The sequence below is a fragment of the Phyllobates terribilis genome, unplaced genomic scaffold (assembly GCF_046119375.1).
Source record: "Phyllobates terribilis strain yellow unplaced genomic scaffold, ASM4611937v1 Scaffold_7__3_contigs__length_470593459, whole genome shotgun sequence".
Taxonomy (NCBI): Eukaryota; Metazoa; Chordata; class Amphibia; order Anura; family Dendrobatidae; genus Phyllobates; species Phyllobates terribilis.
Window position 1 is genome coordinate 13,863,685 of NW_027362767.1, and position 18,173 is coordinate 13,881,857.

Here is an 18,173-nt window from a genome sequence, read left to right on the forward strand (position 1 = left end):
CACACTGTGTATACATATTATCTCTCCCCCCCTCGCCCTGCACACTGTGTATACATATATATCTCCCCCCCTCGCCCTGCACACTGTGTATACATATATATCTCTCCCTGCACACTGTGTATACATATATATCTCTCCCCCTCGCCCTGCACACTGTGTATACATATATATCTCTCCCCCCTCGCCCTGCACACTGTGTATACATATATATCTCTCCCTGGCACACTGTGTATACATATATATCTCTCCCCCCTCGCCCTGCACACTGTGTTTACATATATATCTCTCCCCCCTCGCCCTGCACACTGTGTATACATATATATCTCCCCCTGCACACTGTGTATACATATATATCTCTCCCCCCTCGCCCTGCACACTGTGTATACATATATATCTCTCCTGCCCTGCACACTGTGTATACATATATATCTCTCCCCCTCGCCCTGCACACTGTGTATACATATATATCTCTCCCCCCCTCGCCCTGCACACTGTGTATACATATATATCTCTCCCTGCACACTGTGTATACATATATATCTCTACCCCCTCGCCTGCACCACTGTGTATACATATATATCTCTCCCCCCTCGCCCTGCACACTGTGTATACATATATATCTCTCCCCCTCCCTGCACACTGTGTATACATATATATCTCTCCCCCCCTCGCCCTGCACACTGTGTATACATATATATCTCTCCCCCCTCGCCCTGCACACTGTGTATACATATATATCTCTCCCCCCCTCGCCCTGCACACTGTGTATACATATATATCTCTCCCCCCTCGCCCTGCACACTGTGTATACATATATATCTCTCCCTGCACACTGTGTATACATATATATCTCTCCCCCTCGCCCTGGAGAATCACACTGTGTATACATATATATCTCTCCCCCCTCGCCCTGCACACTGTGTATACATATATATCTCTCCCCCTCGCCCTGCACACTGTGTATACATATATATCTCTCCCCCCTCGCCCTGCACACTGTGTATACATATATCTCTCCCCCCCTCGCCCTGCACACTGTGTATACATATATATCTCTCCCCCCTCGCCCTGCACACTGTGTATACATATATATCTCTCCCTGCACACTGTGTATACATATATATCTCTCCCCCCTCGCCCTGCACACTGTGTATACATATATATCTCTCCCCCCTCGCCCTGCACACTGTGTATACATATATATCTCTCCCCCTCGCCCTGCACACTGTGTATACATATATATCTCTCCCCCCTCGCCCTGCACACTGTGTATACATATATATCTCTCCCCCCCTCGCCCTGCACACTGTGTATACATATATATCTCCCCCCCCTCGCCCTGCACACTGTGTATACATATATATCTCTCCCCCCTCGCCCTGCACACTGTGTATACATATATATCTCCCCTCCCTGCACACTGTGTATACATATATATCTCTCCCCCTCGCCCTGCACACTGTGTATACATATATATCTCTCCCTGCACACTGTGTATACATATATATATCTCTCCCCCCTCGCCCTGCACACTGTGTATACATATATATCTCCCCCCCCTCGCCCTGCACACTGTGTATACATATATATCTCTCCCCCTCGCCCTGCACACTGTGTATACATATATATCTCTCCCCCCTCGCCCTGCACACTGTGTATACATATATATCTCTCCCTGCACACTGTGTATACATATATATCTCTCCCCCCTCGCCCTGCACACTGTGTATACATATATATCTCCCCCCTCGCCCTGCACACTGTGTATACATATATATCTCTCCCTGCTCTCTCCCTGCACACTGTGTATACATATATATCTCTCCCCCTCGCCCTGCACACTGTGTATACATATATATCCTCTCCCCCCCCCCTCGCCCTGCACACTGTGTATACATATATATCTCTCCCCCTCGCCCTGCACACTGTGTATACATATATATCTCTCCCTGCACACTGTGTATACATATATATCTCCCCCCTCGCCCTGCACACTGTGTATACATATATATCTCTCCCTCGCCCTGCACACTGTGTATACATATATATCTCCCCCCCCTCGCCCTGCACACTGTGTATACATATATATCTCTCCCTGCACACTGTGTATACATATATATCTCTCCCCCCTCGCCCTGCACACTGTGTATACATATATATCTCTCGCCCTGCACACTGTGTATACATATATATCTCTCCCCCCTCGCCCTGCACACTGTGTATACATATATATCTCTCCTGCACACTGTGTATACATATATATCTCCCCCCCCCCCTCGCCTGCACACTGTGTATACATATATATCTCTCCCTGCACACTGTGTATACATATATATCTCTCCCCCTCGCCCTGCACACTGTGTATACATATATATCTCCCCCCCCCTCGCCCTGCACACTGTGTATACATATATATCTCTCCCCCCTCGCCCTGCACACTGTGTATACATATATATCTCTCCCTGCACACTGTGTATACATATATATCTCTCCCCCTCGCCCTGCACACTGTGTATACATATACATCTCTCCCTGCACACTGTGTATACATATATATCTCTCCCCCCTCGCCCTGCACACTGTGTATACATATATATCTCTCCCCCCCTCGCCCTGCACACTGTGTATACATATATATCTCTCCCCCCTCGCCCTGCACACTGTGTATACATATATATCTCTCCCTGCACACTGTGTATACATATCTCTCCCCCCTCGCCCTGCACACTGTGTATACATATATATCTCTCCCCCCTCGCCCTGCACACTGTGTATACATATACATCTCTCCCCCCCTCGCCCTGCACACTGTGTATACATATATATCTCTCCCCCCCCCTCGCCCTGCACACTGTGTATACATATATATCTCTCCCCCCCCTCGCCCTGCACACTGTGTATACATATATATCTCCCCCCCTCGCCCTGCACACTGTGTATACATATATATCTCCCCCCCCTCGCCCTGCACACTGTGTATACATATATATCTCCCCCCCCTCGCCCTGCACACTGTGTATACATATATATCTCTCCCCCTCGCCCTGCACACTGTGTATACATATATATCTCTCCCCCCTCGCCCTGCACACTGTGTATACATATATATCTCTCCCCCCTCGCCCTGCACACTGTGTATACATATATATCTCTCCCCCCTCGCCCTGCACACTGTGTATACATATATATCTCTCCCCTGCACACTGTGTATACATATATATCTCTCCCCCCTCGCCCTGCACACTGTGTATACATATATATCTCTCCCCCCCTCGCCCTGCACACTGTGTATACATATATATCTCTCCCCCCCCTCGCCCTGCACACTGTGTATACATATATATCTCTCCCCCCCCTCGCCCTGCACACTGTGTATACATATATCTCCCCCCCCTCGCCCTGCACACTGTGTATACATATATATCTCCCCCCCCTCGCCCTGCACACTGTGTATACATATATATCTCCCCCCCCTCGCCCTGCACACTGTGTATACATATATATCTCTCTCCCTCGCCCTGCACACTGTGTATACATATATATCTCTCCCTGCACACTGTGTATACATATATATCTCTCCCCCCTCGCCCTGCACACTGTGTATACATATATATCTCTCCCTGCACACTGTGTATACATATATATCTCTCCCCCCTCGCCCTGCACACTGTGTATACATATATATCTCTCCCCCCTCGCCCTGCACACTGTGTATACATATATATCTCTCCCCCCCTCGCCCTGCACACTGTGTATACATATATATCTCTCCCTGCACACTGTGTATACATATATATCTCTCCCCCTCGCCCTGCACACTGTGTATACATATATATCTCTCCCTGCACACTGTGTATACATATATATCTCTCCCCCCTCGCCCTGCACACTGTGTATACATATATATCTCTCCCCCCTCGCCCTGCACACTGTGTATACATATATATCTCTCCCCCCTCGCCCTGCACACTGTGTATACATATATATCTCTCCCCCCTCGCCCTGCACACTGTGTATACATATATATCTCTCCCCCCTCGCCCTGCACACTGTGTATACATATATATCTCTCCCCCCTCGCCCTGCACACTGTGTATACATATATATCTCTCCCTGCACACTGTGTATACATATATATCTCTCCCCCTCGCCCTGCACACTGTGTATACATATATATCTCTCCCTGCACACTGTGTATACATATATATCTCTCCCCCCTCGCCCTGCACACTGTGTATACATATATATCTCTCCCCCCTCGCCCTGCACACTGTGTATACATATATATCTACACTGTGTATACCATATATATCTCTCCCCCCCTCGCCCTGCACACTGTGTATATTCCCCCATGGCCACTGGTATATCTCTCCCCCCCTCGCCCCCCTACATGTGTATACATATATATCTCTCCCCCTCGCCCTGCACCTGTGTATACCCATGTGTATACATATATATCTCTTCCCCCCCCTGCACACTGTGTATACATATATATCTCTCTGCACACTGTGTATACATATATATCTCTCCACCGGATACACTGTGTAAACATATATATCTCTCCCCCCTCGCCCTGCACACTGTGTATACATATATATCTCTCCGCCCTGCACACTGTGTATACATATATATCTCTCCCCCCTCGCCCTGCACACTGTGTATACATATATATCTCTCCCCCTCGCCCTGCACACTGTGTATACATATATATCTCTCCCCCCTCGCCCTGCACACTGTGTATACATATATATCTCTCCCTGCACACTGTGTATACATATATATCTCTCCCCCTCGCCCTGCACACTGTGTATACATATATATCTCTCCCCCCCTCGCCCTGCACACTGTGTATACATATATATCTCTCCCCTCGCCCTGCACACTGTGTATACATATATATCTCTCCCCCCCTCGCCCTGCACACTGTGTATACATATATATCTCTCCCCCCTCGCCCTGCACACTGTGTATACATATATATCTCTCCCCCCTCGCCCTGCACACTGTGTATACATATATATCTCCCCCTCGCCCTGCACACTGTGTATACATATATATCTCTCCCCCCTCGCCCTGCACACTGTGTATACATATATATCTCTCCCCCCTCGCCCTGCACACTGTGTATACATATATATCTCTCCCTCGCCCTGCACACTGTGTATACATATATATCTCTCCCCCCTCGCCCTGCACACTGTGTATACATATATATCTCTCCCCCCCTCGCCCTGCACACTGTGTATACATATATATCTCTCCCCCCCTCGCCCTGCACACTGTGTATACATATATATCTCTCCCCCCCTCGCCCTGCACACTGTGTATACATATATATCTCTCCCCCCCTCGCCCTGCACACTGTGTATACATATATATCTCTCCCCCCCTCGCCCTGCACACTGTGTATACATATATATCTCTCCCCCCTCGCCCTGCACACTGTGTTATATATATATACCCTCTTCCCCCCTCGCCCTGCACACTGTGTATAATTACATCTCCTCCCCCCCTCGCCCTGCACACTGTGTATACATATATATCTCTCCCCCCCTCGCCCTGCACACTGTGTATACATATCATCTCTCCCCCCCTCGCCCTGCACACTGTGTATACATATACATCTCTCCCCCCCTCGCCCTGCACACTGTGTATACATATACATCTCTCCCCCCTCGCCCTGCACACTGTGTATACATATACATCTCTCCCCCCTCGCCCTGCACACTGTGTATACATATACATCTCTCCCCCCTCGCCCTGCACACTGTGTATACATATACATCTCTCCCCCCCTCGCCCTGCACACTGTGTATACATATACATCTCTCCCCCCCTCGCCCTGCACACTGTGTATACATATACATCTCTCCCCCCCCTCGCCCTGCACACTGTGTATACATATACATCTCTCCCCCCCTCGCCCTGCACACTGTGTATACATATACATCTCTCCCCCCCTCGCCCTGCACACTGTGTATACATATACATCTCTCCCCCCTCGCCCTGCACACTGTGTATACATATACATCTCTCCCCCCCTCGCCCTGCACACTGTGTATACATATACATCTCTCCCCCCTCGCCCTGCACACTGTGTATACATATACATCTCTCCCCCCCTCGCCCTGCACACTGTGTATACATATACATCTCTCCCCCCCTCGCCCTGCACACTGTGTATACATATACATCTCTCCCCCCCTCGCCCTGCACACTGTGTATACATATACATCTCTCCCCCCCTCGCCCTGCACACTGTGTATACATATACATCTCTCCCCCCCTCGCCCTGCACACTGTGTATACATATACATCTCTCCCCCCCTCGCCCTGCACACTGTGTATACATATACATCTCTCCCCCCCTCGCCCTGCACACTGTGTATACATATACATCTCTCCCCCCCTCGCCCTGCACACTGTGTATACATATACATCTCTCCCCCCCTCGCCCTGCACACTGTGTATACATATACATCTCTCCCCCCCTCGCCCTGCACACTGTGTATACATATACATCTCTCCCCCCTCGCCCTGCACACTGTGTATACATATACATCTCTCCCCCCCTCGCCCTGCACACTGTGTATACATATACATCTCTCCCCCCTCGCCCTGCACACTGTGTATACATATACATCTCTCCCCCCCTCGCCCTGCACACTGTGTATACATATACATCTCTCCCCCCCTCGCCCTGCACACTGTGTATACATATACATCTCTCCCCCCCTCGCCCTGCACACTGTGTATACATATATATCTCTCCCCCCTCGCCCTGCACACTGTGTATACATATATATCTCTCCCCCCTCGCCCTGCACACTGTGTATACATATATATCTCTCCCCCCCTCGCCCTGCACACTGTGTATACATATATATCTCTCCCCCCCTCGCCTGCACACTGTGTATACATATATATCTCTCCCCCCCTCGCCCTGCACACTGTGTATACATATATATCTCTCCCCCCCTCGCCCTGCACACTGTGTATACATATATATCTCTCCCCCCTCGCCCTGCACACTGTGTATACATGTATATCTCTCCCCCCCTCGCCCTGCACACTGTGTATACATGTATATCTCCCCCCCCTCGCCCTGCACACTGTGTATACATATATATCTCTCCCCCCCTCGCCCTGCACACTGTGTATACATGTATATCTCTCCCCCCCTCGCCCTGCACACTGTGTATACATGTATATCTCTCCCCCCCTCGCCCTGCACACTGTGTATACATGTATATCTCTCCCCCCCTCGCCCTGCACACTGTGTATACATGTATATCTCTCCCCCCTCGCCCTGCACACTGTGTATACATGTATATCTCTCCCCCCCTCGCCCTGCACACTGTGTATACATGTATATCTCTCCCCCCCTCGCCCTGCACACTGTGTATACATGTATATCTCTCCCCCCCTCGCCCTGCACACTGTGTATACATGTATATCTCTCCCCCCCTCGCCCTGCACACTGTGTATACATGTATATCTCTCCCCCCCTCGCCCTGCACACTGTGTATACATGTATATCTCTCCCCCCCTCGCCCTGCACACTGTGTATACATGTATATCTCTCCCCCCTCGCCCTGCACACTGTGTATACATGTATATCTCTCCCCCCCTCGCCCTGCACACTGTGTATACATGTATATCTCTCCCCCCCTCGCCTGCACACTGTGTATACATGTATATCTCTCCCCCCCTCGCCCTGCACACTGTGTATACATGTATATCTCTCCCCCCTCGCCCTGCACACTGTGTATACATGTATATCTCTCCCCCCCTCGCCCTGCACACTGTGTATACATGTATATCTCTCCCCCCCTCGCCCTGCACACTGTGTATACATGTATATCTCTCCCCCCCTCGCCCTGCACACTGTGTATACATGTATATCTCTCCCCCCCTCGCCCTGCACACTGTGTATACATGTATATCTCTCCCCCCCTCGCCCTGCACACTGTGTATACATGTATATCTCTCCCCCCCTCGCCCTGCACACTGTGTATACATGTATATCTCTCCCCCCCTCGCCCTGCACACTGTGTATACATGTATATCTCTCCCCCCCTCGCCCTGCACACTGTGTATACATGTATATCTCTCCCCCCCTCGCCCTGCACACTGTGTATACATGTATATCTCTCCCCCCCTCGCCCTGCACACTGTGTATACATATATATCTCTCCCCCCTCGCCCTGCACACTGTGTATACATATATATCTCTCCCCCCTCGCCCTGCACACTGTGTATACATATATATCTCTCCCCCCTCGCCCTGCACACTGTGTATACATATATATCTCTCCCCCCTCGCCCTGCACACTGTGTATACATATATATCTCTCCCCCCTCGCCCTGCACACTGTGTATACATATATATCTCTCCCCCCTCGCCCTGCACACTGTGTATACATATATATCTCTCCCCCCTCGCCCTGCACACTGTGTATACATATATATCTCTCCCCCCTCGCCCTGCACACTGTGTATACATATATATCTCTCCCCCCTCGCCCTGCACACTGTGTATACATATATATCTCTCCCCCCTCGCCCTGCACACTGTGTATACATATATATCTCTCTCCCCCTCGCCCTGCACACTGTGTATACATATATATCTCTCCCCCCTCGCCCTGCACACTGTGTATACATATATATCTCTCCCCCTCGCCCTGCACACTGTGTATACATATATATCTCTCCCCCTCGCCCTGCACACTGTGTATACATATATATCTCTCCCCCCTCGCCCTGCACACTGTGTATACATATATATCTCTCCCCCCTCGCCCTGCACACTGTGTATACATATATATCTCTCCCCCCTCGCCCTGCACACTGTGTATACATATATATCTCTCCCCCCTCGCCCTGCACACTGTGTATACATATATATCTCTCCCCCCTCGCCCTGCACACTGTGTATACATATATATCTCTCCCTGCACACTGTGTATACATATATATCTCTCCCCCCTCGCCCTGCACACTGTGTATACATATATATCTCTCCCTGCACACTGTGTATACATATATATCTCTCCCCCTCGCCCTGCACACTGTGTATACATATATATCTCTCCCTGCACACTGTGTATACATATATATCTCCCCCCCCTCGCCCTGCACACTGTGTATACATATATATCTCCCCCCCCTCGCCCTGCACACTGTGTATACATATATATCTCTCCCCCCCCTCGCCCTGCACACTGTGTATACATATATATCTCTCCCCCCTCGCCCTGCACACTGTGTATACATATATATCTCTCCCCCCTCGCCCTGCACACTGTGTATACATATATATCTCTCCCCCCTCGCCCTGCACACTGTGTATACATATATATCTCTCCCCCCTCGCCCTGCACACTGTGTATACATATATATCTCTCCCCCCCTCGCCCTGCACACTGTGTATACATATCTATCTCTCCCCCCCTCGCCCTGCACACTGTGTATACATATATATCTCTCCCCCCTCGCCCTGCACACTGTGTATACATATCTATCTCTCCCCCCCTCGCCCTGCACACTGTGTATACATATATATCTCTCCCCCCCTCGCCCTGCACACTGTGTATACATATATATCTCTCCCCCCTCGCCCTGCACACTGTGTATACATATATATCTCTCCCCCCCTCGCCCTGCACACTGTGTATACATATCTATCTCTCCCCCCCTCGCCCTGCACACTGTGTATACATATATATCTCTCCCCCTCGCCCTGCACACTGTGTATACATATATATCTCTCCCCCCTCGCCCTGCACACTGTGTATACATATATATCTCTCCCCCCTCACCTCCAGGTTCTTCTGCTCCCCGGGGTTGCCCTCGGTGCCCGGCAGGGGCGGCGGCGGCGGCTGCTGCTCCGGGGCGGGCGGCGGCCGGCGGCTGCTGCTGCTGCTCGGGCTCCGGGGGCGGCGGAGGGGCCGCGGGCTGCTGGTAGTCGGGCGGCGGGGACGCTGTGTCCATAGGGCGGAGGCGGCGGATAGGGGTAGGCGGCGGGCGGCCTGTAGTAGTGTCGCGGGGGCGGCCCGGCGGGCAGCACGCTCTCCAGCTGCCTCTGGTGCATCCGCTGCAGCTGCTCCAGCTGAGCCAGGTGCTGGTCGCGGAAGCTCTGGAAGGCCGGACCCGGGGAGGCCCAGCGGGGGTCGGCGGCGCGGAGGGGCCGCCATAACGGGGAGGCCAGGCCGGGTACATGACACCGACTGCCGCTGCTCGCGAGACCAGGACGTGACGACACAACAGCGGCGCAAGCGCACTACTGCTCTTTAGATGGCCAACTACTGCGCATGCGACTGAGAAGCTGCCGGGGACGCCTGCGCTGATGGGTTTCTATGGCAACAGTAGATTCCCGCCGGATTCTGAATCAGTCCGGAAGATCTGACAGAGGAACAGGGTCCCCACATCTCTCCCCCCCCCCTCCCCCCGGCCTCCACCACCTCCTCACACCCCCCCCCGGCCTCTACCACCTCCTCACACCCCCCCCCCGGCCTCTACCGGGTCCTCACATCAACCCCCCCCCCCCCCGGCCTCTACCACCTCCTCACACCCCCCCCGGTCTCTACCGGGTCCCCACATCTCTCCCCCCCCCCCCCCCCCGGCCTCCACCACCTCCTCACACCCCCCCCGGCCTCTACCGGGTCCTCACATCCCTCCCCCCTCGGCCTCTACCACCTCCTCACACCCCCCCGGACTCTACCGGGTCCTCACATCTCTCCCCCCCCCGGCCTCTACCACCTCCTCACACCCCCCACCTGGCCTCTACCGGCTCCTCACATCTCCCCCCCCCCCCCCGGCCTCTACCACCTCCTCACACCCCCCCCGGCCTCTACCGGGTCCTCACATCTCTCCCCCCCCCCCGGCCTCTACCACCTCCTCACACCCCCCCCGGCCTCTACCGGGTCCTCACATCTCTCCCCCCCCCCCGGCCTCTACCACCTCCTCAAACCCCCCCCCCGGCCTCTACCGGGTCCTCACATCTCTCTCCCCCCCCGGCCTCTACCACATCCTCACACCCCCCCCGGCCTCTACCGGGTCCTCACATCTCTCTCCCCCCCCGGCCTCTACCACATCCTCACACCCCCCCCGGCCTCTACCGGGTCCTCACATCTCTCCCCCCCCCGGCCTCTACCACCTCCTCACACCCCCCCCCCGGCCTCTACCGGGTCCTCACATCTCCCCCCCCCCCCCCTCGGCCTCTACCACCTCCTCACACCCCCCCCCGGCCTCTACCGGGTCCTCACATCTCCCCCCCCCCCTCGGCCTCTACCACCTCCTCACACCCCCCCCCGGCCTCTACTGGGTCCTCACATCTCTCTCCCCCCCCCCGGCCTCTATCACCTCCTCACACACCCCCCCCCCCGGCCTCTACCGGGTCCTCACATCTCTCCCCCCCCGGCCTCTACCACCTCCTCACACACATCTCTCCCCCCCCCCCGGCCTCTATCACCTCCTCACACCCCCCCCCCCCGTCCTCTACCGGGTCCTCACATCTCTCCCCCCCCCCCCCGGCCTCTACCACCTCCTCACACCCCCCGGCCTCTACCGGGTCCTCACATCTCTCCCCCCCCCCTCCGGCCTCTACAACCTCCTCACACCCCCCCCCCCCCGGCCTCTACCAGGTCCTCACATCTCTCCCCCCCACCCGGCCTCTACCACCTCCTCACACCCCCCCGGCCTCTACCACCTCCTCACACCCCCCCGGCCTCTACCGGGTCCTCACATCTCTCTCCCCCCTCCCCCCCCCCGGCCTCTACGACCTCCTCACACCCCCCCCCAGGCCTCTACCACCTCCTCCCCCCGGCCTCTACCGGGTCCTCACATCTCTCCCCCCCCCCCCCCCCGGCCTCTACCACCTCCTCACACCCCCCCCGGCCTCTACCGGGTCCTCACATCTCTCCCCCCCCGGCCTCTACCACCTCCTCACACACCCCCCGGCCTCTACCGGGTCCTCACATCTCTCCCCCCCCCGGCCTCTACCACCTCCTCACACCCCCCCGGCCTCTACCGGGTCCTCACATCTCTCCCCCCCCCCCCCGGCCTCTACCACCTCCTCACACCCCCCACCTGGCCTCTACCGGCTCCTCACATCTCCCCCCCCCCCCCCCGGCCTCTACCACCTCCTCACACCCCCCCCCCGGCCTCTACCGGGTCCTCACATCAACCCCCCCCCCCCCCGGCCTCTACCACCTCCTCACACCCCCCCCCCCCCCCGGCCTCTACCGGGTCCTCACATCAACCCCCCCCCCCGGCCTCTACCACCTCCTCACACCCCCCCCCCGGTCTCTACCGGGTCCCCACATCTCTCCCCCCCCCCCCCGGCCTCCACCACCTCCTCACACCCCCCCCCGGCCTCTACCGGGTCCTCACATCTCTCCCCCCTCGGCCTCTACCACCTCCTCACACCCCCCCGGCCTCTACCGGGTACTCACATCTCCCCCCCCCCCCCCCCGGCCTCTACCTCCTCCTCACCCCCCCCCCCGGCCTCTACCGGGTCCTCATATCTCTCCCCCCCCCCGGCCTCTACCACCTCCTCACACCCCCCCCGGCCTCTACCGGGTCCTCACATCTCTCCCCCCCCCCGGCCTCTACCACCTCCTCACACCCCCCCCGGCCTCTACCGGGTCCTCACATCTCTCCCCCCCCCCCGGCCTCTACCACCTCCTCACACCCCCCCCCCCGGCCTCTACCGGGTCCTCACATCTCTCCCCCCCCGGCCTCTACCACCTCCTCACACCCCCCCCGGCCTCTACCGGGTCCTCACATCTCTCCCCCCCCCGGCCTCTACCACCTCCTCACACACCCCCCCCGGCCTCTACCGGGTCCTCACATCTCTCCCCCCCCCCCCCGGCCTCTACCACCTCCTCACACCCCCCCCTCTCCCCCCCCCCCCCGGCCTCTACCGGGTCCTCACATCTCCCCCCCCCCTCGGCCTCTACCACCTCCTCACACCCCCCCCCGGCCTCTACCGGGTCCTCACATCTCCCCCCCCCCCCCTCGGCCTCTACCACCTCCTCACACCCCCCCCCCCGGCCTCTACCGGGTCCTCACATCTCTCCCCCCCCGGCCTCTACCACCTCCTCACACCCCCCCCGGCCTCTACCGGGTCCTCACATCTCTCCCCCCCCGGCCTCTACCACCTCCTCACACCCCCCCGGCCTCTACCGGGTCCTCACATCTCTCCCCCCCCGGCCTCTACCACCTCCTCACACCCCCCACCTGGCCTCTACCGGCTCCTCACATCTCCCCCCCCCCCCCCCCCCCGGCCTCTACCACCTCCTCACACCCCCCCCCCCCCCGGCCTCTACTGGGTCCTCACATCTCTCTCCCCCCCCCGGCCTCTACCACCTCCTCACACACACCCCCCCCCCTCAGCCTCTACCGGGTCCTCACATCTCTCCCCCCCCAGCCTCTACCACCTCCTCACACCCCCCCCCGGCCTCTACTGGGTCCTCACATCTCTCTCTCCCCCCCCCGGCCTCTATCACCTCCTCACACCCCCCCCCCCCCGTCCTCTACCGGGTTTTCACATCTCTCCCCCCCCCCCGGCCTCTACCACCTCCTCACACCCCCCCGGCCTCTACCGGGTCCTCACATCTCTCCCCCCCCCCTCCGGCCTCTACAACCTCCTCACACCCCCCCCCCCCCCCGGCCTCTACCAGGTCCTCACATCTCTCCCCCCCACCCGGCCTCTACCACCTCCTCACACCCCCCCGGCCTCTACCACCTCCTCACACCCCCCCGGCCTCTACCGGGTCCTCACATCTCTCTCCCCCCTCCCCCCCCCCCCCCTGGCCTCTACCACCTCCTCCCCCCGGCCTCTACCGGGTCCTCACATCTCCCCCCCCCCCCCCCGGCCTCTACCACCTCCTCACACCCCCCCCCGGCCTCTACCACCTCCTCACACCCCCCCCCCCGGCCTCTACCGGGTCCTCACATCTCTCCCCCCCCCCGGCCTCTACCACCTCCTCACACCCCCCCCGGCCTCTACCGGGTCCTCACATCTCTCCCCCCCCCGGCCTCTACCACCTCCTCACACCCCCCCCGGCCTCTACCGGGTCCTCACATCTCTCCCCCCCCCCGGCCTCTACCACCTCCTCACACCCCCCACCTGGCCTCTACCGGCTCCTCACATCTCCCCCCCCCCCGGCCTCTACCACCTCCTCACACCCCCCCCCGGCCTCTACTGGGTCCTCACATCTCTCTCCCCCCCCGGCCTCTACCACCTCCTCACACACCCCCCCCCCCTCGGCCTCTACCGGGTCCTCACATCTCTCCCCCCCCGGCCTCTACCACCTCCTCACACCCCCCCCGGCCTCTACTGGGTCCTCACATCTCTCTCTCCCCCCCCCCCCCGGCCTCTACCACCTCCTCACACCCCCCCCCCCCGGCCTCTACCGGGTCCTCACATCTCTCCCCCCCCGGCCTCTACCACCTCCTCACACACATCTCTCCCCCCCCCCCCGGCCTCTATCACCTCCTCACACACCCCCCCCCCGTCCTCTACCGGGTCCTCACATCTCTCCCCCCCCCCCCCGGCCTCTACCACCTCCTCACACACCCCCGGCCTCTACCGGGTCCTCACATCTCTCCCCCCCCCCTCCGGCCTCTACAACCTCCTCACACCCCCCCCCCGGCCTCTACTAGGTCCTCACATCTCTCTCCCCCCCACCCGGCCTCTACCACCTCCTCACACCCCCCCGGCCTCTACCACCTCCTCACACCCCCCCGGCCTCTACCGGGTCCTCACATCTCTCTCCCCCCTCCCCCGGCCTCTACGACCTCCTCACACCCCCCCCAGGCCTCTACCACCTCCTCCCCCCGGCCTCTACCGGGTCCTCACATCTCTCCCCCCCCCCCCCCCCCCCCCGGCCTCTACCACCTCCTCACACCCCCCCCCCGGCCTCTACCACCTCCTCACACCACCCCCCGGCCTCTACCGGGTCCCCACATCTCCCCCCCACCCGGCCTCTACCACCTCCTCACACCCCCCCCCCCCGGCCTCTACCGGGTCCTCACATCTCTCCCCCCCCCCCCCCCCCCCGGCCTCTACCACCTCCTCGCACCCCCCCCAGGCCTCTACCACCTCCTCACACCCCCCCCCCCCGGCCTCTACCGGGTCCTCACACACATCTCTCCCCCCCCCCCCCCCGGCCTCTACCGGGTCCTCACATCTCTCCCCCCCCCCCCCCTGCCTCTACCACCTCCTCACACCCCCCCCCCCCGGCCTCTACCGGGTCCTCACATCTCTCCCCCCCCCCCCCCGGCCTCTACCACCTCCTCACACACCCCCCCCGGCCTCTACCGGGTCCTCACATCTCTCCCCCCCCGGCCTCTACCACCTCCTCACACCCCCCCCGGCCTCTACCGGGTCCTCACATCTCTCCCCCCCCCGGCCTCTACCACCTCCTCACACCCCCCCCCGGCCTCTACCGGGTCCTCACATCTCTCCCCCCCCCGGCCTCTACCACCTCCTCACACCCCCCCCCCGGCCTCTACCGGGTCCTCAAATCTTCCCCCCCCCCCTCGGCCTCTACCATCTCCTCACACCCCCCCCCCGGCCTCTACCGGGTCCTCACATCTCCCCCCCCCCCCCCCCCTCGGCCTCTACCACCTCCTCACACCCCCCCCCGGCCTCTACCGAGTCCTCACATCTCTCCCCCCCCGGCCTCTACCACCTCCTCACACCCCCCCCGGCCTCTACCGGGTCCTCACATCTCTCCCCCCCCGGCCTCTACCACCTCCTCACACCCCCCCGGCCTCTACCGGGTCCTCACATCTCTCCCCCCCCCGGCCTCTACCACCTCCTCACACCCCCCACCTGGCCTCTACCGGCTCCTCACATCTCCCCCCCCCCCCCCCGGCCTCTACCACCTCCTCACACCCCCCCCCCCCCCGGCCTCTACTGGGTCCTCACATCTCTCTCCCCCCCCGGCCTCTACCACCTCCTCACACACCCCCCCCCCCCCTCGGCCTCTACCGGGTCCTCACATCTCTCCCCCCCCGGCCTCTACCACCTCCTCACACCCCCCCCCCCGGCCTCTACTGGGTCCTCACATCTCTCCCCCCCCCCCCCGGCCTCTACCACCTCCTCGCACCCCCCCCAGGCCTCTACCACCTCCTCACACCCCCCCCCCCCCGGCCTCTACCGGGTCCTCACACACATCTCTCCCCCCCCCCCCCCCGGCCTCTACCGGGTCCTCACATCTCTCCCCCCCCCCCCTGCCTCTACCACCTCCTCACACCCCCCCCCCCCCCCCCGGCCTCTACCGGGCCCTCACATCTCTCCCCCCCCCCCCCCCCCCGGCCTCTACAACCTCCTCACACCCCCCCCCCGGCCTCTACCGGGTCCTCACATCCCCCCCCCCTGGCCTCTACCACCTGCTCACCCCCCCCCCCTCACGTCTCTCTCTCCCCCCCACCCGGCCTCCACCACCTCCCCACCCCCCCCCCCCCGGCCTCTACCACCTCCTCACACACCCCTCCCGGCCTCTACCGGGTCCTCACATCTCTCTTTCCCCCCCCCGGCCTCTACCACCTCCTCACACACCCCCCCGGCCTCTACCGGGCCCTCACATCTCTCTCCCCCCCCCCCCCCCCGGCCTCTACCACCTCCTCACACACCCCCCCCGGCCTCTACCACCTCCTCACACCACCCCCCCGGCCTCTACCGGGTCCTCACCCCGCCCCCCCGGCCTCTACCGGGTCCTCACATCTCTCCCCCCCCCTGGCCTCTACCACCTCCTCACACCCCCCCCCCGGCCTCTACCGGGTCCTCACATCTCTCTCCCCCCCCCCGGCCTCTACCACCTCCACCCCCGGCCTCTACCACCTCCTCACACCCCCCCGGCCTCTACCACCTCCTCACACACACCCCGGCCTCTACCACCTCCTCACACCCCCCCGGCCTCTACCACCTCCTCACACACCCCCCCTCCCCGGCCTCTACCGGGTCCTCACATCTCTCCCCCCACCCGGCCTCTACCACCTCCTCTCACCTCCCCCCCCCCCCGGCCTCTACCACCTCCTCACATCTCTCTCCCCCCCCGGCCTCTACCACCTCCTCACACCCCCCCCCCGGCCTCTACCACCTCCTCACACACCCCCACCCGGCCTCTACTGGGTCCTCACATCTCTCCCCCCCCCCCCTTGTCCTCTACCACCTCCTCACACCCCCCCGGCCTCTACCACCTCCTCACCCCCCCCGGCCTCTACCACCTCCTCACACACACCCCCGGCCTCTACTGGGTCCTCACATCTCTCACCCCCCCCCGGCCTCTACCACCTCCTCACACACCCCCCCGGCCTCTACCACCTCCTCACACCCCCCCCCCCGGCCTCTATCGGGTCCTCACATCTCTCCCCCCCCCCCCCCCGGCCTCTACCACCTCCTCAAACCCCCCCCCCCGGCCTCTACCATCTCCTCACCCCCCCCCCCCCGGCCTCTACCGGGTCCTCACCCCCCCCCCCCCCGGCCTCTACCGGGTCCTCACATCTCTCCCCACCCCCGGCCTCTACCACCTCCTCACCCCGGCCTCTACCGGGTCCTCACATCTCTCCCCCCCCCTGGCCTCTACCACCTCCTCACACACCCCCCCCCCGGCCTCTACCGGGTCCTCACATCTCTCTCCCCCCCCCCCCCGGCCTCTACCACCTCCACCCCCGGCCTCTACCACCTCCTCACACCCCCCCCGGCCTCTACCACCTCCTCACACACACCCCGGCCTCTACCACCTCCTCACACCCCCCCGGCCTCTACCACCTCCTCACACACACCCCCCCCCGGCCTCTACCGGGTCCTCACATCTCTCCCCCCCACCCGGCCTCTACCACCTCCTCTCACCCCCCCCCCCCGGCCTCTACCACCTCCTCACATCTCTCTCCCCCCCCGGCCTCTACCACCTCCTCACACCCCCCCCCCCCGGCCTCTACCACCTCCTCACACACCCCCACCCGGCCTCTACTGGGTCCTCACATCTCTCCCCCCCCCCCCGTCCTCTACCACCTCCTCACACCCCCCCGGCCTCTACCACCTCCTCACCCCCCCGGCCTCTACCACCTCCTCACACACCCCCCCGGCCTCTACTGGGTCCTCACATCTCTCACCCCCCCCCGGCCTCTACCACCTCCTCACACACCCCCCCGGC

General features: G+C 60.1%; 1 protein-coding gene across 1 annotated transcript in view; it reads right to left on the reverse strand.

The window, feature by feature from the left end:
• The window catches only part of YLPM1 (YLP motif containing 1), a 65,413-nt gene extending 55,174 nt beyond the window's left edge, over positions 1 to 10,239 (reverse strand). The window contains 4 exon segments of the mRNA XM_073638169.1: positions 9,825 to 9,908; positions 9,910 to 9,981; positions 9,983 to 10,158; positions 10,161 to 10,239. Coding sequence (XP_073494270.1) covers positions 9,825 to 9,908; positions 9,910 to 9,981; positions 9,983 to 10,158; positions 10,161 to 10,224 — 396 coding nt within the window. The 5' untranslated portion in view covers positions 10,225 to 10,239.
• Positions 10,240 to 18,173: the final 7,934 nt, after the last annotated feature.